This window comes from Pocillopora damicornis, chromosome 8, assembly GCF_964200805.1.
Source record: "Pocillopora damicornis chromosome 8, jaPocDami1.2, whole genome shotgun sequence".
Classification (NCBI taxonomy): Eukaryota; Metazoa; Cnidaria; class Anthozoa; order Scleractinia; family Pocilloporidae; genus Pocillopora; species Pocillopora damicornis.
Window position 1 is genome coordinate 20510168 of NC_142677.1, and position 22264 is coordinate 20532431.

Sequence of the window (22264 nt, forward strand, 5' to 3'; positions counted from 1 at the left end):
AACCTTTAGTTACAACTTCCTCAAACCGAGATTCTTAAATACACTTAGGACAACATTCTAAATAACTATTTTATTGTCAAACTTCATCCCTTGTGTCTATTTTCAAGGATACAATTGCCTTCAACCCTTATGAGTATTCTATAGCGTTTCGGCACATAGCATTTAGCATTTGCCTTACGATTTTCTTTTTTCATGACTAGCCTACACAGATGGGTGGCTTTTACAAAAATAAGTCACAACACTTTTAAAAATTTGGTTGTGCAAGTCACCAAGAAAAAGAATGCTTAATCTAAACCTTCTTCATTTGCATATCAAAGTTGTTTTGCAACGATTTAGTTAAGAGTTCTGTAGCTTGCTAACATCGGTTAACAAATTCCTCAGTCTCTACGTTAATGACAAATTGTTTAAACATCATTAAGTTTTATATATATACCCAAGGTTCAAAGGGTCTTGAAAATTTTCGTTTGGTTAAAAATTATTAAGTAGTCTTATCATTAAACTCAAAAAATCATGAACTCTTTGATTTAATCTGACAAGTAAATTTTGTACTGATAGATCATGAGCTTCTGTCAATGCCCACAAACAAACCTTAAAGTGACAAACTAAGTCCTTCCCTTTTCACAGTTCAGTTTTTTTTTTAAACACAACAACAAGCCATAAAGTATTTCCAATATTTGCAGTCAGTTTCTAAGTTTCACAGTGATGGTATCAATCCCAAGACCAAATCCAAATATTTCTATGAGGAGCTGACACAGAATTTAAAATAATTTTGTTTTCTTTATTACTCATAGCCTCTTGACGTTGAAAAAAAAGGTGTAGTAGTTACAGTGTATAACTAACAGTATAACAGTGTATAGTTACAGTGTATAACTAAAATCATAGCTGAATAAATACAGTATATGCTTCCAATAAAAAGAAATGAAAATTCAGTAAAAATTGGGATAAACTTGCTAAGGGTCAACCCAAATTTTTTTTTAAATTTATGCATTATCTGTGCATCAGTCCTCTCAAACTTTGCACCTCCATGCTCATTTGCAGCAATTATTTTGTGTTTTCTTAGAGTTTCTGTCATTAACTAAGACATTCACTTCTCACTGAATGGACACCCCCATAAAGCAGACACCTTCAAATAAGGGACAATCAAAAGTAGTCCCAACCATTTCACTGACAAAAAAACTTAGCTTATTTCAACCACAAAAAGGAGGGGTTAGTGTTGACAGTGTGCACCCCAGAAAGAGTCGACTATTCAATCTATAGCAAGTCAGCCAGTGTGTACATTGTATTTCAATGTACTACCAAACCCCATTACCTAAATGATCCTGTAACTACAAAATCATTCACAATGTTGACATTAATACCACCTCCATGGCTAAAGGCCAAAGATATCAGTATGTTGGATATGTCTGCTGCTGCTGCGGATAGTTGTAACCATATTGACTGTACCCTTGCTGCTGTGAATACTGTTGATTTGTAGGATACCCTTGAGTACTTCCATAAGCATTCTGTGTAGCAGGCTGCTGCTGCTGCTGCTGTTGCTGCTGCTGAGGTACATAACCCTGATAGCTCTGTGTCTGCGTCTGTCCTGCAGTTGAGTAGGGTGCTACCCCTGCCGATGAGTAAGTCTGACTTTGTGGTGGGTAACTTTGTTGACTTGGTTGACTATAAGGCTGCTGCAGCGGTTGGCTAGCCGGGTAACCTGACACAGAACTTGTCATACCTGGGTAAGAAGATTGCGTCTGGGTGGAGGTGGGGGCATAAGACTGCGGAGCGTTTTGTCCAGTTTGTGTAGCCTGCTGAGGATACTGAGTTTGCTGGGCATATGATCCAGCCACTTTGTTGGCAGGTGATGGTGTAATGTTCTGCTGCCCTGGAGCCTGCATCTGCTGTGATGCTGGGATGGACTGTGGAGGGTACCCTTGTGAGGTTGGCTCTTGGTTCTTGGAACCTGCTATTCAAAAGGCATTAAAAATTATTAATGGCAACTGTAAAGTTTCTACCCAGTAAAACACTGAAACACCTAAACAGTAAATCAGACAGAGATGTTTTATTCATCTGCCCTTCTAAAACCTTCTAAAATTTTTTCTGAATTGTGAGTTTGTAATTTATCAATATCTTCCCTACTTATTGAACCTATGCTGTAAAGGACAACATCTGTAAAATGCTATCTCTGGATAGAGTCTGGTAGATGCAGTGACCTAAAAATTAAAACCCTTGACTTTGGATGGAAAGGTTCCTGGCCATTGTGTTGTTTTCTGAGAAAACCTTACCCAGAGCAGTACTTCCCCCTCCTTCAACATAATTAAATTATGTATTCCATTGAATTTGCAAGGACACCTAGTAAACGTTTCGGGGAGGGGGGGGGGGGGGAGAAAGAGAGCAGAAGGATATTCTATGATGGAATAACATCCCATCCAAGAAGAGTGGGTTGGCAATACCCCAAGTCCCTTTTATACCACTGACACTTACTTTACTTCAATTAGGGCATAAACAGTGTCATAAAGGGGGTAGGTTTCCAAAGAAACTGTGGTGCTGCATCAGTGGGAGAGTATAATGGGATAATTTAGTGTTATCAACTGGGTTGAAGACATAAATTGGCCATTGTAAAGAGTTTTAAGGCTGACGTTTCAAGCATTAGTCCTTCGTCAGAGGGATAGGTGTCAGATCATCAAATTGAAGCCAACCACAAGCAATTTGAACCAAGGAAAACAAAGAACTATTACAGACACATTTTTCTCCAACTGGAATTTGTGTATGGCAGTTTGATTGTTTTTCCAGTTTACTCCATGACTGTATTTATGGTCTTTCACAAACCTATTCCTTCAGTAGTGCCTGCAGTGCTAGGGTAAAGGTGTCCTGAGATGTTTCCCGTCGAACTGTCCGGTTGTGCTTTGTCCTTAGCAAGAGGATCAAACATGGTCACCTCAGGGGTTGGTTTGGGAGGCATTTGGGCTGGAAGTGTTCTTTCATTAGGGGGACCTAAACAGAAACAGAGCATAAAACTATGGGCCATTTTCCTGATACTGATTTAGTTAGAATGTTTTGACCATCACAATTAACACGAAAAGGAAACACTGCATAGGGACAAGCAAATAGTCCACTTTCATCATTTTCATTTCTAGCTCCAGACCCATAAGTACAAAAAAATTCAATGAGAGTTATGATTGCTCCACTTAAACCCTTTACACCCTAACATCAGTATGCATATTCTCCATACTGTTTTCTGTAGATTTCTTAAGGAATTGACAAAAAGAATTTGTTTAACAATCAAGGGCTTTTTTAGTTGGTGATCATTTCCTTTATTGTTGCGAGCTAAATGTTTGATTCAGGGATGATAGTGTAAGGAAAAATTAGATGCCAGTTATAAGTCAACTCAATCCGTGATCCCTGTTCAAAGCATAATGTGCATGGTAAAAAAAAAAACTAATCCAAACTGTTCATTACAACTATGACAATGCATATTGGAGATTCATGAGGCAATCAAATGCTATTACTGAAAACTTTCCAGGATACTACTTCTAAGAACTTGAAATTTTTAAACAGCTGACTTTCTTTACAAACCTTGCATACAAGGTATATCTTTTGGCTGTTCTTGTCCACCCTTACGCTCCTCATTTTCATCCTTTACTTCCAGTCTATTCAGAAGATAATTAATCCTATCCCTAACCTCTGTCAATTCCCTTCTAAACTCTGCAACCAGTGTGTGTTCAGGAGGTCTAGGTACACCATTAACTGCAGAGGAAATTGTTTAAATGATCATGATTTAACATTGACAAGAATTCTACCACAACTAGAATTAAAAAAGAAATTGACTGAGAAACAAAAATTTAAATTTTACTGAGCAATAAAAGACTTGCTGGAGATTGAAAACTTTCAGACAGCAGTCCTCAAACATTTGCCATTTGTCAAGTTTGGAAATCTAGTTTGCATATTCCATAATTGTCTTTACAGAATTCCTCTGCTCGTTTCAAAAACTTAAGCAATACAACTTATGATATAGCTAGTTATCCCTAAGTTAAATCTCAAGACATGTGTCAAAGTATTAAACTTAATGAATGAAACAGTCCAAGGATAACATCTTTGCATCGTTAGGAACATACTCACAAAAAGAAACGTTCCACAAGTAAATGTAATTTAATTAACTTACCAAACAATGTAATCTTTAATATTCTGCATATTGTTCGTGCAAAGGCAAGATCAGAACTGTCGAAAATAGTTACTAGATCGCCATCTGAAACAGAGGGGAAAAACTATTAAATGAAGCTTAGTGTCGTGCCTAAAGGAACGGTTTTCAACAATCAGCCGAGTTTATCGTCAAATCTGAAAGCCAAAAAGACCAGTCGACTAAACTCACCTTCATCCTTATATTTGATGGTAATATCATCTGTGCTACTAAGTTTACCACGGTAAACTCTCTGCATCATCAATAGTAGATCATCATAAGTCAAATCTTCGTTGTGAATTGGAATGCATCTTATATCATCCCCTAGACGAGCCTTAATAATCAATGTACCACTGAGATCTACATTGCCGCCTACAAAATTTACTCCTCTATTTCCAGGAACTCCAATTGAGAATGTCTCTGGAGTATAATTCATTTCCGAATGGGTATAAAAGTCGTGACAATTTCTATTTTCCAGTACTGTCCTTGTGACAAAAATTACGTTGCTTTTCCAGAACTCAATGACTTCATTCGTTTCCAGTCTTCCAAAGATTAATCTTAATACTTGTACGCAGTACTTCTCCGACATCCATGTAATCAAAGAACGCCTTGAAAGATTCTTTCTGCTATTGTCACCATGTTTTCACGAATCTTGTTACAAAATAGTTTCTATCGCCATGTTCTATCTACTTTTAATAAAAGATATTACAAGAAGAAGTCATGGAAGGTAAGATGTATGCAGTTTTAATCATAACTGAAAACGTTGCCTTGGGTAACTGGTTATTATTGATCTTATTCACTTACTGCGGCTTCGATATATTCACGATCAAAGTGTAAATTCATGGCCTTTTTCAAGTCAACCATCATAGATCAAGAGGTAAAATTTTGCACATGATCACATTTTCACAGACCTAAGAGAGGCTCTAACATAGAAATGTGTTTTTAAAAACTGCGAGGCCCAAAGACAACCAACGTTCTTCGAGCTAAGGCTTGCTAGTCACCAATCCCCCCAGAGTATTGAGTATGGAAGAGCTGATTGACAAATTGTCATCAGGCTTTTAGACTTGATTACCAGCTGCTGTTCGGAAAATGAGCCCGCACTCAACCCCCACCACCCCCCCCCCCAAGTCACAATCATTTTTTCTCGCAAGGATGGAACATTAAACTTGAGAAAACAGCAGAAACCGAACCTATTGGGCTTTCAGCTCTTTAAATAGGTATAACAGGGATCTTTATTTCTAATATCTTATCCTTTGTTTTAGATGCAAAGGAAAAAAGCTTCTTCTTTGGAAAATTTTGAAACCTTTTATGCTGATCAGTTTGGTGAGAAGTGGCCTATGATTTTTGAATCACTTAAATTACCAATCCAGCACTGTGCAGTGGTCAACAAGTTTTCTGCAGTTGAAGAAGTGCAGGAAAAACTCTCTTTGGTGGCAGCACAGCCTCAAAGTGTAGAACCTTTTACAAGCACCCTTAGTGAAGATGAGCTAAGTCAACTTACGTTGTCCTGTTACTTTCCAAGTTCTGAGGAAAGTGTTAGATTTCCCAAGCAAGGAGGGACAAGCAATGGATTTTTTGATTACTATCTTCTGGATGCTTCATCTCTCCTACCTGTTTTAGCTCTTGACATTTGTCCGGACAATACAGTGCTTGATATGTGTGCTGCTCCTGGAGGTAAAAGTGTCCTGATATCACAGTTTCTTTCAATAAGAGGTTGTATTATTGCCAGTGAAATTGCAAACCAGAGAAGGGCAAATCTTATTAAGGTAGGAGTGATTAACCTCTGAGGTAACCATGGTGATTTGTTTAAGAAGCATGCTTCTCAAATGTGTCAGACAACAATATTGTATTGTGGCCATTCATCCACAGAAAATCGTTATAATTAGGTTTTTCTAATTTGAAAGACTGTTTGAATAGATTTAAAATGAATTCCTTATGAAAAAAAAATTGTTAGATCGAGAGGGAGGGTCCTGGGGTGTGGCCTTCCCCACTCCTACATAGGAGCTGTGGGTTTTATTAACTTCTTGTCAGATGCCAAAATTCTAGCAACAACTGGATTGCATGTTACTACTCAATATGAAGTATTTAAATTTACTTGTCTTGAAACATTTCTCAGCTTACTTAGGCTATGGTAAAAAAAAAATTGTGTTTTCTAAATTAAAGCTTTAAAGCTCAAAAATTCCAGGATTCGTCCCTGAAAAGGTTTATGTATTATTTTTCTTTCTGATCTTCTTGGTTAGGTAATTAAAGACTACATACCAAAGATCTCCAAAACTAAAGACTTGGTGCATGTCAGGAGCTTGACAGGTTTCAAGTACGGCGAGTACGAACCAAACACGTTTGACAGGGTATTACTTGATGTACCATGTTCTGCTGAGCGACATAACTTGCATACAAACTTTGAGTTTAGTTTTTGGTCAGAAAAACACTCTACAGCAAACGCTAACATACAGAAGAAGCTTCTTATGTCTGCGTTACAAACAGTTGTTCCTGGCGGTATAGTGGTTTATTCTACTTGCTCGATGTCGCCGATAGAAAATGACGGAGTCATAAATGAGGTTTTATCAAAATGTTCAGAAAACAAGCAGCTCAAAGTTGAAGTTGTGGACTCGCAGTTTGCAAATAATTCGTTTGCGAAAATGTTTGAATACAGAACGACCAAACACGGGGTACTTGTCGTCCCTTCCAAGACTAAGAATTGGGGTCCGATGTATTTTTGTAAACTTCAACGACTGGCTATCGAATCTGAGCAATTCTAAACCATATCAGATACTTTTTTTTAAGTGGGTTCAAATGTGTAACTCTAGAGAAGTGTACACGATGATTTGAAATACAAAATCAATGTCATTGAGCGTATCAAACGCCATAATATGACGAATTAAGATCTTTTATCTACCCGATTGATAGAAGAGAACGTGAATCTTATCCTTTCTTTTTAAAACGCAGTTTACCCGTGATTTGTCAAAAATCCAAACTTGCGTATAATGCGCGTTATTTATTTGCGTAATGATGGCTTTAATTTTCTTTGATTATTGTGCACAATTCGTTTTACACTGTTTTGAAAACAAAGCAATTAACAGGAATTCGTCACTAACTGCGTGTTAATGTTAAAAAAAAAAACACTTGATACTGGCACAAATTATTTTCCCCGACAAAGGCTCAAAATCCGATCGCACGCTGACGATTATGCAGTAACTTTCTTTGAGCAACGAAAGGTTTCCAAACAATTTCTGAATGAAAGTCCCCGCAGACAACCACAACTGACCATGATAGAGATATCTGAAGATGACAGGGATATCTCTTGAATAGGTACAGGCAACAATGCCTTTTGACCAATAGTGTGGATCCTCTTCATTATGTAACCCACGTAATAAACCCGACACAAACTCACTTGACTCGCACAAAGCAACTTCCAAATTTGATATCTTAGTATTATCAACTGAGTTAATAACGTAAACTGGCCACCGTTAGGAGTTTTAACGTTCACGTTTCGAGCGTTAGCCCTTCGTCAGAGCGAATGGAGGAATTGTGGGTTGTGTGTGCGTTTATATGCAGAAAATGGATAATACTAAATTACCTTAATAAAGTACAAAATTACCCTATTATAGTCTCCCAACGGCGCAGAACCACACAATCTTTAGAAACTTACCCCCTTTATTCATTTGTCTTTAAAATTTGTGTCGCACCCGTCGCCACTATATGGTCCCGGATGTATTTCCTTCAAGGCACATTAACCCTTCGATTCCTAAGGTGACTAGCATCTAATTTCTCCTTACAGTTTCACCCCTGAATCAGATATTAAGGTAACGAGAATAAAGAAAACGATCGCCGACTAAAGAAGCTCTTGATTTTTTTAATAAACTCTCCTTGTCACCACCTTGGGAATTGTATATTGAACAGAGTGGATAAAAAAGCATACTGGTGTTAAAATGAGAAGGGTTAAGTAATTGGTAAGTTGTATTCTATTTCTTCTAGACCCACGTTAGGTTTTAGCCAATTTTTCGGTTTTTCTTTGTAGAGAAGAATCAAATCTGTTTGAGGCTCTCTAATTATTTTATTGACCTCTAGTTTAACAGAGGAACATCAGGGATTGTAAAATAAACGATATTGCGAGAAGAAATACAGACAAAAGGATAAGCGACTGAAACGTCATGAACGAAAAAGAACAATGAATGATAAACGAGAAATTCTTCATCTCGATCATCTCATCTCAATCATCTCATCTAGATCATCTCATCTCGATCATCCCTAACGATCACAAAATTATCTTGAACCAATTATATTAAACCAATTGTCTTAAACCAAACGTGTGGAAACGTCTTGTTGTTCTATTCAAACAAGATGCTGTCATCTAAGTCAAGTAATCGAAGTCGCACCATGACCACCATTAAGTGAAAAATACTTGGAACAGTGGTCTTTTTTATGATCGTGACGAAGCATATAATTATACAATTACGGATATTAGTATCCTTCATCATTCATTTTCGCATTCAATTCGCATCCACTACCACCACAAGCCCGCATGTCTTGAACGAGTAGCCGCAGGATGTGTTATCGCGGGCACATCGCATGTCTTCCTCCATCCACAGGTAGTGTAGCACCGGTTATGAAAGACGCGTCACTTGAAGCCAGAAAAGCGATCACATTGGCTACTTCTTCTGCATTTCCAGGACGCCCCAAGGCATGAGTTTCCTTTGAACGTTCTAAAAACTGCTCAAGGAAAAACAGATATAGAGTAAAAGTGAATCAAAGATAAATGTACGGAAAACTATTTCGTTATCAGCTTTTTCGTGGTGTTTACATTGAGGGAGGAACTGCCATTGCCTTTCCCAGTTGTTCAGTAAGTAAACAGGGGGGAGTAGGGTAGAGAAAAGAAAATGGTGGCGGAGAGCGAAAAATGGATGAAGGTTTGCGACAAGTTGTTTGGTTATGACGCACGTGCGCTCGTGTTAGCCACGCCCGTGTGAGTTGCACATTTCTGGTTTGCCAGCTATCGAAAGGACTCCCATTCGGGGTGTAGGGCGAGCTTACATCGTGACGAGGGAAAAAAATACTCGTATCGGAAGAGAAGAAACCAACAAGAGAAACAAGCAGTCTTTAGCCAGGCTAAGCTACAGTTTCTTTGGTAACTTTTCTTCTCAAATGGCGTGGTTACGCCCCATTCTTTCTAAAGACGGGACTGTTTTATATCCTCTAAAAAATACCGAGCATTATGAATTGAATACTAATCTCCAAATGGTGGAACAGTGGTAAAGAGAGGGATGAAATATACCCGCACACAATGCTTTCATGACGCAACTCGACATATAACGTACCTTTTGGTAAGCTTCTTCGTTAAGCCCTCCTCGTTTCTGCAATTCAGTAATCGTAACACCAGGGCTGATGAGGGGAAAGTGAAATATAAAAAAAAAAAAAGCTAGCATCTCCATGAAGTCACTAAGGTTAGAATTCTTGTTTTTATTGTTTCCTCTTTTTTCCAAGAACTTTTGTCGCATTGCCTTTGATGTTAACTGACATCCTTGATCTATCACCTAAAAATTGTTTTGTTTAATGGCAATACTCACTTGACAGAGTTACAGCGGATCTTCTTTGGTGCAAGTTCTAATGAAATAAACAATAACAAGACATTAGTTATTGCAGGACACTTTTCTCAAAGTTACTCTGAGCAGCATCCACCACAAATAATAAAAAAAACCCTTCCTGGGTGTTAAGAACATTCCTTAACAAAGAAATTCTCACAAGTTAAGCAACCTCTAACACAAGTTAAAAAATTATGTTATTATACTAATTCATATGTACACCTCACATAAAACAGAGCAACTAATCAGCAGTAAAACCTCTAATATAAAACTAAAATCTGATAAAAGTGAAGCTCAAATCTATTTTAGTCCTGTTAGCTGCTTAAATCTGGTGATTACATCTCCTTAAAAAAGTTACCACTGAATAAGGTTTATTTTACAATAAATCCAGGGGAGGTAGTGGGTGGTTGGAATGAGGTACTTGAGCAAGTGTCCACTTAATGTGTAGAATCCTCTAAATGCAGGTTACACAGTATGCAAAACCTCTCTGCATATATAAATAAATGTATAAATAGAGTAACTCACCAAGAGCCACACACCTTGTTAGTTGATCCAAAGCACTTTTTGACATATTGTAGGCCAGAACTCCCGGAAACTATGACAGAACTACTTGAATCAGGATTATTTACATAACTTCAATAGAAACAGAGACAGTTCAGGAGAATTCACCCAAGATAAAACATTAATAACTGACCCACCCAAAAAGAATCCATGATAGCACTTATTTATTGTTCTGAAAGTGTCCCTGTAAACTCAAACAAATTGCATGCATAGCAGACCCAAAACTAGACTTTGAGTGGCAGGTGTGCAAGTGCTAGCTGAGCTGTCACCCGAGGGGTGGATCCATGATTTTCCTTAGGAGCTGTTGCAACAGTAAGGAATAGGGAGTTTAAGAAAAACACCAAGGCAACAGCAACGGGACCTTCACTAATCAAAGAGTTTAATGAGAAGAACAACTTCAATTTCTCATTTAACACTGCTTAGCACTTCAGTATTTAGATAGTTTTGACAGTAAGAAACAAACTAAATAACCTAAGAGTATCACAAGATTCATAGGTAAAATATAAGTTCATATTTTAACCAACACTCTCTACAATGTTGCCATTGTTGTTTATTAAACTCCCTGATGATGCAACTGATGGGTGATGTAAACAAATTTTAAAAGTGAACAACAAAGAAGAAGGCTTATGACTAAGCAATAACATAATGTGAACCACTGAGAATACAAAGCAAACAATATAGCAGATTTGGTATGACTGTAAAGTTTTATGAGAATGCCCTAGGCCATCACAGGGAGGGGGGGTGGGGTTCACACCCCCTGCACCCCTCCCTGTGATCTGCCCCTACAACTGTGACTACGAGCTTCTGCAAACTGGTCAAAATTATATGCATGTAGTCAAAAAGACATAAGACATGAAACTTAATATTTCCACTATGCTTTAACATACATGTATTTGCTCAAGCATTCTAAATATTTTTCAAACAATTGTAAAAGCATTAGCAATTAACCCTTTAACTCCCAGAATCTCATTAGTAATTCTCCTTACTGTCTACAATATAGTTCCTGTGACGTTAGTTCGGAGAATTTGGTATAAGATCGAATGAAGATTTTTCTTTATTCTCATCACTTGTTTGCTTGATATTGTATTGATACTGTAAGGAGAAATTCTGTCTTAGTCACTCATGGGAGTTAAAGGGTTAAAACTGATGGACAACTTACCGACCTCAGTCCATTGACACTTGACACATTAACAATGCACCCTGTAATTAGAGAAGTATTCAAAATATGACATATAAATCAAGAAGAGTGTAGTGAGATATGAAAAATAGGTTTTGCTTGCACCTCACAATTGATGTTATTCAGAAAAAAAACACAATCTAAAACAATCCAAAACATGATACAACTAACCTTGTGTTGGTGTTAGAAATGGAACTGCTAAAGAAGTTAAATAGAACACTGACCTAGAAAATGTAATCAAAATAACAGAAATTAAGCAGCCCAATTATGCTTGAAAAAAGTCTGTCCTTGATGACAAGACAATTGACTAAAGATTTTTCTTCAAGCTCATACCTCACATTGATTCTCATGATCTGATCAAATAAATCCAAGGAAGTGTTCTCAATAGTTCCCAAACCAGATATTCCAGCATTGTTAACCTTGAAATGGATCATTGCAATTAATAAGTTACTCTGCATCAAAATTTGTGAAAGAAAATTCTACAATGCAAAAGCCAGCAGTTAAGACATAGCTGGTATTAAATATTATCCAAGTTCTGAGTCAGACATAAAAAATACCTGTACAGAAGCTGTTTTCATAGATTGATAAATGAAATGAGCACATTTTTGAAGCTTTTTAGTCACCAAAGAAACCATTCTTTTCTCTGGAGCAAGCTTTACAGAAGAACAACAAAACAATTTCTTACCAAAATATCCAGCTTTCCATAATGTTTGATTGTGGTTCCTAGAAGTGTCTTTACATCTTCATCAGTTTCCAAATCACCTTGCACTGGAAGAACCTTGAGTTGAAAAGTTTCAAACTTGACAACAATTAGCACTTAGGCAGTTCAACCTACCAAATTAAATGTATAAGGGACCACCCAATGATACAGAACTACAAGAATTTTGCCAGGAAGGTTGAAGAAAAAATAGCCACTGATCTGCTCAACTCTCTTTTATGGCTCTGTCCACAAACTCTCCCTCTTGACAATCTGTACATACATTCATTCCTTATTTCTTCTATTTGCCTATTTTTTCATTTATTTATTCCATTCTATTTTTTCTATTGTTGAGCTACCTGAGCATCATTTCTTGCTTCTTGGCAATGGGCTGCTACTTTTTCAAGGTTGGCTCTATTTCTCCCCCCAAATGCCACATTGCATCCAAGCTTGGATAACAGCAAAGTTGTTGCTCTACCAATACCTGAACTGCCACCTAGAGTTTAAGAAGAATAGTCACATTAATGTCATAGAGATGAGCTCCCAAGAAAAAATATTTACTATTCATAAAATGCACGGCTAAACTGCAGAATACCCTGCCACTTATTTACATGTCATCGAATAAGAATAGCGACTATTATGCCTCGTTCTTCAAGTGAAAGCCTCACGACACATGTAAATGAGGTGGACCAAAGTGGCAGGGTATTCTGCAGTTACTTCAAATGCACTACTCATTGAGTGTACTAATTACAAAAATTATAGTCTGATGCAAAAATTATCACTGCGCAAATTCCACATTTATCTATTCAACGAGACTCTCGGGAAAACAAAAATACGAAAAATTGTTTTCCCCATGACCAGATATTTAAGTACTTAAATTTATTTTTATATTTCTGACTGAGTGATTGTGAAAATTAATTGACTATAACCAGGCGGGAAATTTTTGTTGATATAAAAACCGAAAGGTAAAGGTCGACAAGATTCTTTAAAAACCTCAACACAGGCACCACTGTTCAATGAAAAGAGGATTTCGATGCGAATTGTTTTGTACTTTACAATTCACCGTAGGAGACGATTGATTGAGAGAAAAACTACAGAAGGAGCGGATACTTATTTGAATCGCAATTATATATACAAGTATGCGACTTAAAAGCTCAGAATGTACCTGTTATTAATGCAACTTTGCCTGCGAAAGACATCCCTCCCGCCGCCATTTTGGTTTTTATCCCAATTGTTGACCCCTCTTACATCGAGGAAGTGTGGATGGACTAAAGAATAAAGGTTTGCGGAACGAAAAAAATGCACCAGCTCCAAAAAACACAACCTTAGATCGTGAGAAACCATAAAAAACGAAGATTATGAAAACTGAAAAAAGAACACAACAAAACAAAGGAACAAGACGGAAAATAAATACGCAGAAGTGGAATGTATGATAATACAGGATCCTTGGCTGATTTTTTTTTTGTCACTCACTGACGTGTTCCCAACGAGTTGCGTGTCATTTCCAAAAACGACATTTGCCTCAAGATTTAATTCTCTGTTACCTTGAGTCAAATTACTTGAAATTTGAAAAGGTTAAAATTTTTGTTCAGCAATCTTCTTGGTTATAAAGTTTTTGAAAGAGAATGGAAGACTTAAACGATACTATTCAAACTACCAGGATCCAACAACTTTTTGTTGGGCATTAGCTACAACCTTAATGTAGTATGTAGGGACGGATTTCGCGAGAAAAGAGTAAAGGGAAACTGACTGACTTATCGGTGGATATGGTTCTTAAGGTGTATCCGGTCTTTTTTTTTATCTTTTAATTTCGTCGAGAGAGAGCGAAAGACAGTATTTACTTACCAAGAAAACGTGAATGCGAAAGAGATCTACACTTCCCAAACTTAAAGGAGCAATTCATAAACGCACCTAGGGCTCTCCGCCCGGGCGCACCCATTGAAGCACTTGAGCTGATGATCCTTCGCAAATATTCGTTTACAAATCTTACAATTATGATGTGCGCACAACTTGGCTGGCCAAAAAATGGTCAAGGTCATGGAATTTTCTCGTCACTCAAATGATGCAATGAGTTGAAGTTGAAATGATAACTTAGTGGCGACTGTGATGTTCCTCGATAACTTATCAGTCAACTGAAGCCCATGTTTAAAGGTTGTCCTCGCGTCGTGCTGCACCGTAAGGCATTGTCATACAGTGGAAACATCTTTGGTCCCTCCCGAAAAAATGCTTCAAGAACATTTGTATGTTTTACCGTCATTTAGGCGAGCCTTTCTTTCTAGGGACACTTTTCCTAGTCCCTAGGGTATATATGCGCCTTTGAAGACTACGGAAATCAACGAGTGAAGACCCTTTAATTTCAACAAGAATATTCGCCGTCTGAAATCCGGTACCCTGCAATTACAACCACCGTTTCCAATGCGCAATAAATAATTGGATTTTTATTTTGTCATTGCTAGAGAGAAAAACGATTTGAATAAAACTTGCGACTGTGTCTTATCATTGACATTGGTAAATCATGTGAGGTTCTGCTTATAGTGCTACAATTACAGAGACTTATCTTTCTATTCAAACTTTCCACCCTTTGCTCCCGAAGAAATTTAACAAACTTTAATATTCATTTATAAGCAGGAGCATTCAGTTTGTATTTCTTTCATCTCGGACACATGGCATGTCTTCCTCCATCAACAGGCAACGAAGCACCTGTCATGAAAGACGATTCACTGGATGCAAGGAAAGCAATCACACTCGATACTTCATCCACATTTCCTGGTCTTCCCAAGGCGTGAGTTTGTTTGCAACGTTCTAGAAACTGCACAAAAGAACAAAAAAGTTTTAAAACAAAACAAATTCGACCATAAAGTCCACAGTATACTTGCGTATCAGTTTTTGGCTCTGGGACTTTGGAACGACAGTCAGTAGCAAAATTGCTTATGACGCTGAGCAAAAAGAGACCGTTCCTTTTATTTTCCAATTTCTCTGCCCTCTCTACTCCAAAACAACATTTAACTCCGGCCAGAGGGGGAGCAACACCATTAACCACCTCGCCCATACCTTGGTCAACTCGCCACACCGCTAGAGATGACCGGGTACTATGCGCGATGTTTGAACTCTAATGGAGGGTAAAGTTACCTTTGCGTAAGCCTCGTCATCCATACCTCCCCGTTTATGAATTTCAGTGATTATTACTCCAGGGCTGCAAATGAAAACAGAAGTATCACAGCAGATAAAGATACCACAGCTAAAACTGAGTTCAAAGATTAGAGAGAAAACATCACTTCTGCAAGTTTGTCTGTTTTTTTTTGTTTTTTTTAAAGGACTACTTTTCTTTTCTTTTTACAATCTGATCGTTGAAGCATTCACGACTTTTTGATAGTAATACATAGACAATTCTCTGAAACCCGTTACCTACTGTGTCTTAGAGGGAAAAACCTCGCAAGATGTTAAAGTAAAATTCAACTGAGCCTCGTCGCGTCAAAACCAAAGTAGTTATGACGACCAACGAGAAACCAATGAAAATACACGGCACGAAGAAACAATCTGTTCGAAGCGCGGCAAATGTGAGGCTGAGAAAGTAGCCAAAATTTTCTTTGTCAATCAGTGAGTAAGGTAAAGCAAACAAATACAATCCCGACTACTTAGAGCTCTTCTCGATGGAGTGTCATCAAACCAAAACAAAAGTTATAACGAAGGGCAATCAGAAGAAAGGAAATTATCTTTAAACACCAACGAGAACTCAAATTTAAACAGAACAAATAGCCTAAAGCGCGGGAAGCCGCGAGCGACCAAGTCGCGATTGGTTTCAGTTTCGCATCATTTGATTGATTCAGAGAGCAGCACAAGTTATCAGGACCACATAGTAAAGAAAAGCAAAAACAGAGAAATCCCGGATTCTTTCGACACTGTATTAAAAAATTGCTCTAAGAGAGTCATTTGAAAATTGCTCCACGACTTGTTTTAATTACACACTCCGCTTACATGGAGTTGGGGACAGAGTGATAAGGTTATGTAAGAGGAAAGACAGTTAAAGTTTTCTTACTTTCCTTTTTTTGTATAACATTTCGATTATATTTTAATCTGTTATTAATTAAAAATCACTTACTTGACTGAGTTGCATCGAACGTTTTTTGATGCAAGTTCTGAAAATAACATGACAATTAAAATATTAGAGGAAATGCTCTAAATCACTCAGAGGCTTGAAAGTTCCTCTGTAAAATAGTGTCTTAAGTGAGCTGATAAAATGTAATATGCTGCTGCTTCTACAAGTTGCAGGTGAGTGTTTCCCTGCATAATTTTTAATATTTGTTATCTCTCAGTCTTTTAATTAGTTACAATGCAGCTCAGAGATAAGGAGACCAAAATGTACAAAGTATAACTTGAATGGTACATGTACAAGACTATATGTATATTTGTATTGACATACCAGTGAATCCATCTATACTCATAATTCTTGTATTTACCCAAACTGAGATGTTTTGGTTCATATCTACCAGTAAGTTAACAAGACCACTAAGGTCTTGTTAACAAGACCACTAAGAAAAGACCTGTTAAGTAGCTTGACCCTAAATAAATCAGAGGACACACAAAAAAAGTTATAATGTTATACAGGGTGGTTTGCAAATAGCTGTGGTATTATTTTGTCACTCTCACCAAGTGCAACACATCTTGTAAATTGATCAACAGCACTTTTAGACATGTTGTAGGCAAGCACTCCAGGAAACTACAGAGACAGTAAAAAAAACTCAGTATTCCTTGTTTTTTGGTTTTTTAAAGCAGCCCTTGGGTTTGTCACACAACACACTGTTTCATGAGTGGCCTTTCAATAACAGACATCATGCCCCAAACAGAAAAACAAGACACTGCATCTTTACTAATGATACAAATCTGTTGTGCATACATGACTTTCAAGCAAGAGGCAAAAATGGTATGGTGGGGAAATCATTTTTCTGTAAATCAAAAGAGTGTTCTTGCAACAAGGGCAGCTTCAATCATGCAAACCAGGTATAATACAATAGACACATGATAAAAAGTTGATCTAAAAAAGCATAAAAATTTCTCCGCTGTTATTCAGTAATTTGATGAACTCACCGATCTCATGCCATTCACACTGGAAACATTCACAATGCAACCTAGAGCAAGAATGGCAAAGCATTGAATATTTCATTCATAACTTTTGTGCCAAGTTTACCTATCAAAACTTTCATTTAGAATTGCAGTAGATGATAATATTTTTACCTTGTGTTTGAATGAGGTAAGGCACTGCCAGTGATGTCAAGTAGAAAACAGCCCTAAAGGTTAAGCCAAGAAATGACAATTTACTTCATTGATAAAACAATCACATGTTTAAAGCAAGGAAAAGTGTATTAGGAACATGACCACTGAGAAGAGGCAAATAACTGTCTCAGTGATGGAGGGGGCTTATTCATCAAGGGATGTGGGAACAGGATCTAATAAACAGGGAGCACTCAAACATTGTTGAACAATGTTTCACAATTCTTCTGAAGAAAGCTGGGAAAAACTCTCCAGATTTTCTTTAGGGGTAACAGGAACAAGCCAAGGTTCAGGAACTTGAAACTTGTCAAGATTTTCTTTGACGAGTTCTATTTTTTCCAAAAAAAGGACCCATTAAAAAGTGTTTTTCATAGCATCCTCTCAGAATGCTTGAATTTTCTTGATTTTTTTAATCTGTCAAGTTTTTACTGGTAGTAAATCCAAACTAACAGTAAGTTCTTGGCCAGAAATATCTAATATTTATTTGCTTTGCACTTGACTGAAATCTGGTGTACTTATGATACATAAGGTGCCAAAGAGCTTCAGCGGAAGAAAATAAAGGAATTTAATCACCTCATATTGATTCTCATAACCTTGTCAAAGTCTTCTAGTGTAGTCGTTTCTATGGTCCCGGGTATAACTATCCCAGCATTGTTGACCTGAATGGAGATTAAACATCTATGATCACTGAGGTTATTAATTGGCAGTAGTTGCCTCAAGATATCATTATCCTCACCTTTTACTCACCCATTATCTTAAAAGGTTATCTGTTACTCAGTTGTCAATCAATGATAACAGGTTATCTTTGATACTCAGTCGTCATACCATTCAAATCAGATGTTTCCTAGATGAGTACTCTTCTGTTCTCACTCCACTATCACTAGACAAGTGTAATAATTTATTGCTACTCTTGAGACTATATGCCAAGTGGTAAGTTATTTTCTTGTCCTGCTCAGAAAGAAAAATGACCCTGCAAGCATTTCCTATAATCAACAAGTTAACCCTAAAAACCATCAAGACTGATTGGCATCTAGTTTCTCCTAACACTATCACTGCTGAATCAAACTTAAACGTCATGAGAATGGAGGAAATGATTTAAAACTAGAGAGTCTCTTGATAGCTAGGTGAACAAATTCTCCATTTCAGCACTATAAGAAATGCACAGAGAACAGTATGAAGAATATAAATAAACATGTCAGGGTTTGAAGGGTTAAAATTTTCCATAAATATTATAGTAAGAAAGACACATGCACACTTACCAGAATATCCAATTTTCCAAATTCTTTGATGGTTGCTTCAAAAAGAGCTTTCACATCTTCATCTTTCTCTAGATCGCCTTGCACTGACAGAACCTAAATTAATTTATATCATTTCATCAGCCATGAGAATGACAATTTTTATCTCAACAAACTCAACTCCTTGGTAATCAAGGCTGTAGTTTTTACCTGAGCATCAGCTCTAATTTCTTTGCATTTGGCCACCACTTTGTCAAGTTCATCTTTGTTTCTTCCTCCAAAAGCTACGCTGCATCCAAGTTTGGACAACAAAAGAACTGTTCCTTTACCAATACCTGAACTTCCACCTGAACACACCAAAAGTCACCAGTTACGTTTCATATTAATCTGACCATTTCATCAAAATCAAGTTACTTGACCTTAACAAGGTTTCTGAAAAAAAACCTTTCAAATATGATAAGATAGACAACCACTATGTCAAAACTGATTTATTTTCAAACTCTCCCATCCTACTGATCTATTTCAGTTTATTTGTTGGCATCAGCCCCTTCAGTGGGGAGGGAAGGGCAGGACACACCTATCACATCCCCCCTTCCCTGACTGGGTATCACCTCAACTGAAATATTAATTTGCCTGGATCTCTCTCATTTCCCCTGAAGTAAGAGCCTCAAATTATGGAATTTTGATAATTATGATAGTAAATTCAAAGAAAATACCCTCCATAGTTCGCGACTTGACTTAACTTGGGTTCGAACTTACAACCCCGAGAGGCCGTCACGTGCGCCATCGATCCAGGTAAGGTGGAGTGAAATATTATAAATGTTCTTGATGCAATACACTTAATGTGAATGATTCACCAATATAAGCACTATTAAACTATAAGAGTTTATCATTCCACATATGACGAGTTAGTTTTAAGATGTACCTGTTATCAATGCTACTTTGCCGACAAATGATCTCTCTTGCTCAGACATAATGGCAGATTTCCAGACGTGTACGGTACTCAACAATTTGCTTACATGAAGGTTTATAATGGGTAGCTGAGCATCCGTTCCTGCCATCATTCTTGCTAACTATATCGTCGCTGAACATGCATTAAGCTGGCGGAGTAAACCTTAAAGTGTATTTCTCTCTTTTTTTCTTGATATCTGAGGGAAAAAATGCCAGAATACGAGCTAGCCTTGATAGCCAAACGCCTAACAAAGGTGAGAGGATATGACTGAGTCACCCTTAAAAATGATTTTGACTAGAATTTTTTGGAGAAGCTGTAGCACCACAATAGGATGTTTTTTTCCGAAGTTTAAATTCAAGTCAAGACTTGGACTTATTTGCGTGATCAATCTTTTTGTTTGGACAGGAGGGTTTTTCTTCCATGCTTCGTCGGACAGCTTTATTCATTATAAACGAGGGAGGTGTTGTTAGGAAAATGGAAAATCTTGGAGAGCAAGAGCTGCCTCACAGAATGAGAGCGCATCATGAATGGAATACGCATGGAAGGTAGCTAGAGTCAAGCGTGCTACGTAGTAACCTAACCTCACATATTATAGAATGTTTGTTTAAATTACTTTAAAAAAATTGCCTTTTGTTGCCAGTTATGTTGTTTTTTTTGGCTTAAAATTTACGGGAAACCATGTCAGCTGAATATGAATGCCTAGTTTCACGCTGGAACGAAAATAATTGTTTGATGAAATCGTACTTCCTTGCCAATAGCCAAAAGCCTTAAAGAAATAATTGCCTTGCAATTAATTACATGCTCATGTGTAATCCTGTCTGGATGCATCTTGCTGCAAATGATATTCTCTTCTTGCACAGTAGTACAGTAGTACCACTATTTTGCTGTGATCATTAGGTGGTGAGACCTTGTTGCATTTGGTTTGCATACTTACAACCTTGGTTAACATTCTCCGACATTAATCTTCCCTTTAGTTTTGATAAGAGCTATGTAACTGAAACTCCTATAGGAACTGAAAAAGATTTATCCTTAGCTGAAGATGGTCTGTGTGATGTACTAATCAATTCAACACTTCAAAATCCCCACCCCCCCCCAGGTATTTGAAAATTTGAAGGCCCTTTTGTTCAAATTACAGCAACTGGGGCAAAAACTGTATTCAAATGCCCCACTCACAGAGAAAATCAACAACTGTTACTTTCTTCACATTGACTTTGTATACCTTTTTCTTTTGAGCCATTCACTTGTGAGAGGGAACTAGTCCTCGAAACACCTCCATATTAAAAGATATAACATTTGTAAATTCTCATCACTAATCTGACTTTTGAACACTCCCTATACATAAAAGGGCCAACATGTATTCAGAGTATAGCTGTTAAGCTTCTTTTAATTCCTCTCTTTCTGTTTTTCCAGATACTTCTTAATCAACTTTATCTTGGGAGCAGATGGAGTCAAACAACTGAAACGTGAGCTGGAAACAGACTTAGACCTCATACGGCCAAGATTAGTGAAAGTTAGAAGCTGCTATGAACCAAAGAAAAAACCACTTAACACTATAGAATGTTGGAACAGTTACAGACCTCCTTACAACACATAGTTACAGCATTTGTGTTTGTACACACTCACATACAAATATAACAGGAGTTTCCTTCAGGTGTTCATTTCTTAACTTAAATTTGCATTCATTCTTGGGAGAACTGTTGATTGGTGTAAATTCTTACACTCCAACTAAGTGTTTCATTGTAAAAATGAGTCAAATTTAAAGAAAGGACTAAGACATAAGCTTGAAAGGGGTAATTGGTGGGGTCGGTGACAATCAATGGTTTTGAGAGTCTGGATTTTAAATCATTTCACTTCCAATATCCAAAAACCATTTCCCTGTCTGCTGTACACTTCTTGATTTTTAAGTTCTGAGAATTTGGTGTAAAACCAGTCATAGTCCCTTGGTTGATATTTTTCTATCTTTTGTGACGTCTCAGCTTGAGAATTTATACATATTGTAGGAAGAAATTTCTTTTTGGTTGCTGCTACTTTTAGGAGTGAAAGGATTAAATAGAATTAAGTCTGAAAATTTTACTCTTTCACCTGTGACATGTTTTGCTATATGATGCTAGATTTTCATTCCTGGGTGTTCAGACCTTTTTTCTTCAGTGATACCCAAGCAGGAAATCAGTTTTGCCATCATATGGATACAAATGAAATATTTGAAAAGAATATACAGAAAACCTTGAAGAAAGCTTGGAAGTGACAAGCATGTGAAACTTTTTTCATGTTATGATATTGGCTTACACGTGAAATTAAATCATACATGTATACCCCTTATAGGGAAATGAAGTAGTCCTAAATATTGCTTGAAACTTTCAAACACTTATGATTTACGTTTGGTGGTCTCTCAATGAGTCAATCCATGAATATCTTCCTTCCTTTATTTTAATGCATTTTAAAACTTTTTCTACTCGTGATATTCATTCCTACGCGTTGCTTTTAAGTGTTGATTGTAAGCGCGTGTGACTATAAGAGGGCCAAAGATAGGCTGCCCCAAATAATGGCAAAGAAACATTCAAGCAGAGCAAGTAAACACCTTTTATCTTGTAGGGAACATAAAAGAATTTCTCTATTGGCCCCTAGCTTACAAATCT

General features: G+C 37.2%; 5 protein-coding genes across 6 annotated transcripts; 2 read left to right on the top strand and 3 right to left on the bottom strand.

The window, feature by feature from the left end:
- Positions 1-55: 55 nt before the first annotated feature.
- On the bottom strand, positions 56-4700 carry LOC113666669 (uncharacterized). Of its 2 annotated transcripts, none has more exons than XM_027182471.2 (5): positions 4352-4700; positions 4145-4228; positions 3559-3729; positions 2812-2976; positions 56-1945 (listed from the first exon to the last, which is right to left on the bottom strand). In XM_027182471.2, the coding sequence occupies exons 1-5, from the start codon at positions 4593-4595 to the stop codon at positions 1386-1388; spliced, it is 1224 nt and encodes a 407-aa protein (XP_027038272.2). In that variant the 5' UTR covers positions 4596-4700; the 3' UTR covers positions 56-1385. The 2 variants fall into 2 exon arrangements, with proteins under 2 accessions (XP_027038272.2, XP_027038264.2); XM_027182463.2 differs by having other exon boundaries at positions 56-1948.
- Positions 4701-4746: 46 nt separating this feature from the next.
- On the top strand, positions 4747-7038 carry LOC113666535 (5-cytosine rRNA methyltransferase NSUN4). Its single transcript, XM_027182329.2, has 3 exons — positions 4747-4886; positions 5422-5925; positions 6400-7038. The coding sequence occupies exons 1-3, from the start codon at positions 4797-4799 to the stop codon at positions 6916-6918; spliced, it is 1113 nt and encodes a 370-aa protein (XP_027038130.2). The 5' UTR covers positions 4747-4796; the 3' UTR covers positions 6919-7038.
- Positions 7039-7989: 951 nt separating this feature from the next.
- LOC113666647 (uncharacterized) lies at positions 7990-13479 on the bottom strand. Its single transcript, XM_089180527.1, has 10 exons — positions 13339-13479; positions 12533-12669; positions 12162-12254; positions 11810-11895; positions 11648-11700; positions 11459-11499; positions 10264-10333; positions 9724-9760; positions 9475-9538; positions 7990-8869 (listed from the first exon to the last, which is right to left on the bottom strand). Exons 1-10 carry the CDS (start codon positions 13385-13387, stop codon positions 8711-8713), a joined length of 789 nt encoding a protein of 262 aa, XP_089036653.1. The 5' UTR covers positions 13388-13479; the 3' UTR covers positions 7990-8710.
- A 1103-nt stretch (positions 13480-14582) lies between these two features.
- On the bottom strand, positions 14583-19720 carry LOC113666543 (uncharacterized). The gene is made up of 10 exons (XM_027182341.2): positions 19602-19720; positions 18887-19023; positions 18701-18793; positions 18015-18100; positions 17406-17458; positions 17259-17299; positions 16821-16890; positions 16273-16309; positions 15303-15366; positions 14583-14982 (listed from the first exon to the last, which is right to left on the bottom strand). Exons 1-10 carry the CDS (start codon positions 19648-19650, stop codon positions 14824-14826), a joined length of 789 nt encoding a protein of 262 aa, XP_027038142.2. The 5' UTR covers positions 19651-19720; the 3' UTR covers positions 14583-14823.
- On the top strand, positions 19715-21990 carry LOC113666553 (small ribosomal subunit protein bS6m). The gene is made up of 3 exons (XM_027182352.2): positions 19715-19881; positions 20034-20173; positions 21039-21990. The coding sequence occupies exons 1-3, from the start codon at positions 19837-19839 to the stop codon at positions 21220-21222; spliced, it is 369 nt and encodes a 122-aa protein (XP_027038153.2). The 5' UTR covers positions 19715-19836; the 3' UTR covers positions 21223-21990.
- Positions 21991-22264: the final 274 nt, after the last annotated feature.

Bases quoted from the DNA above. Each gene is read 5' to 3' on its own strand.
- LOC113666669 (XM_027182463.2), bottom strand. From the start codon at position 4,595: ATGAATTATACTCCAGAGACATTCTCAATTGGAGTTCCTGGAAATAGA. The intron at 4,229-4,351 runs GTGAGTTTAGTC...CCTCTGTTTCAG, and splicing joins CATCAAATATAAGGATGAAG to ATGGCGATCTAGTAACTATT. The intron at 2,977-3,558 runs GTTTGTAAAGAA...GTTTCTGTTTAG, and splicing joins AGATATACCTTGTATGCAAG to GTCCCCCTAATGAAAGAACA.
- LOC113666535 (XM_027182329.2), top strand. From the start codon at position 4,797: ATGTTTTCACGAATCTTGTTACAAAATAGTTTCTATCGCCATGTTCTA. The intron at 4,887-5,421 runs GTAAGATGTATG...CCTTTGTTTTAG, and splicing joins ACAAGAAGAAGTCATGGAAG to ATGCAAAGGAAAAAAGCTTC. The intron at 5,926-6,399 runs GTAGGAGTGATT...CTTCTTGGTTAG, and splicing joins GAAGGGCAAATCTTATTAAG to GTAATTAAAGACTACATACC.
- LOC113666647 (XM_089180527.1), bottom strand. From the start codon at position 13,387: ATGGCGGCGGGAGGGATGTCTTTCGCAGGCAAAGTTGCATTAATAACA. The intron at 9,539-9,723 runs GTGAGTATTGCC...TCCCCTCATCAG, and splicing joins ATCCGCTGTAACTCTGTCAA to CCCTGGTGTTACGATTACTG. The intron at 8,870-9,474 runs GTACGTTATATG...TTCCTTGAGCAG, and splicing joins ACGAAGAAGCTTACCAAAAG to TTTTTAGAACGTTCAAAGGA.
- LOC113666543 (XM_027182341.2), bottom strand. From the start codon at position 19,650: ATGTCTGAGCAAGAGAGATCATTTGTCGGCAAAGTAGCATTGATAACA. The intron at 18,101-18,700 runs GTAAGTGTGCAT...ATCTCCATTCAG, and splicing joins TTGGAAAATTGGATATTCTG to GTCAACAATGCTGGGATAGT. The intron at 16,310-16,820 runs GTGAGAGTGACA...TGTTATTTTCAG, and splicing joins TACAAGATGTGTTGCACTTG to AACTTGCATCAAAAAACGTT.
- LOC113666553 (XM_027182352.2), top strand. From the start codon at position 19,837: ATGCCAGAATACGAGCTAGCCTTGATAGCCAAACGCCTAACAAAG. The intron at 19,882-20,033 runs GTGAGAGGATAT...TTGTTTGGACAG, and splicing joins TAGCCAAACGCCTAACAAAG to GAGGGTTTTTCTTCCATGCT. The intron at 20,174-21,038 runs GTAGCTAGAGTC...CTGTTTTTCCAG, and splicing joins GAATGGAATACGCATGGAAG to ATACTTCTTAATCAACTTTA.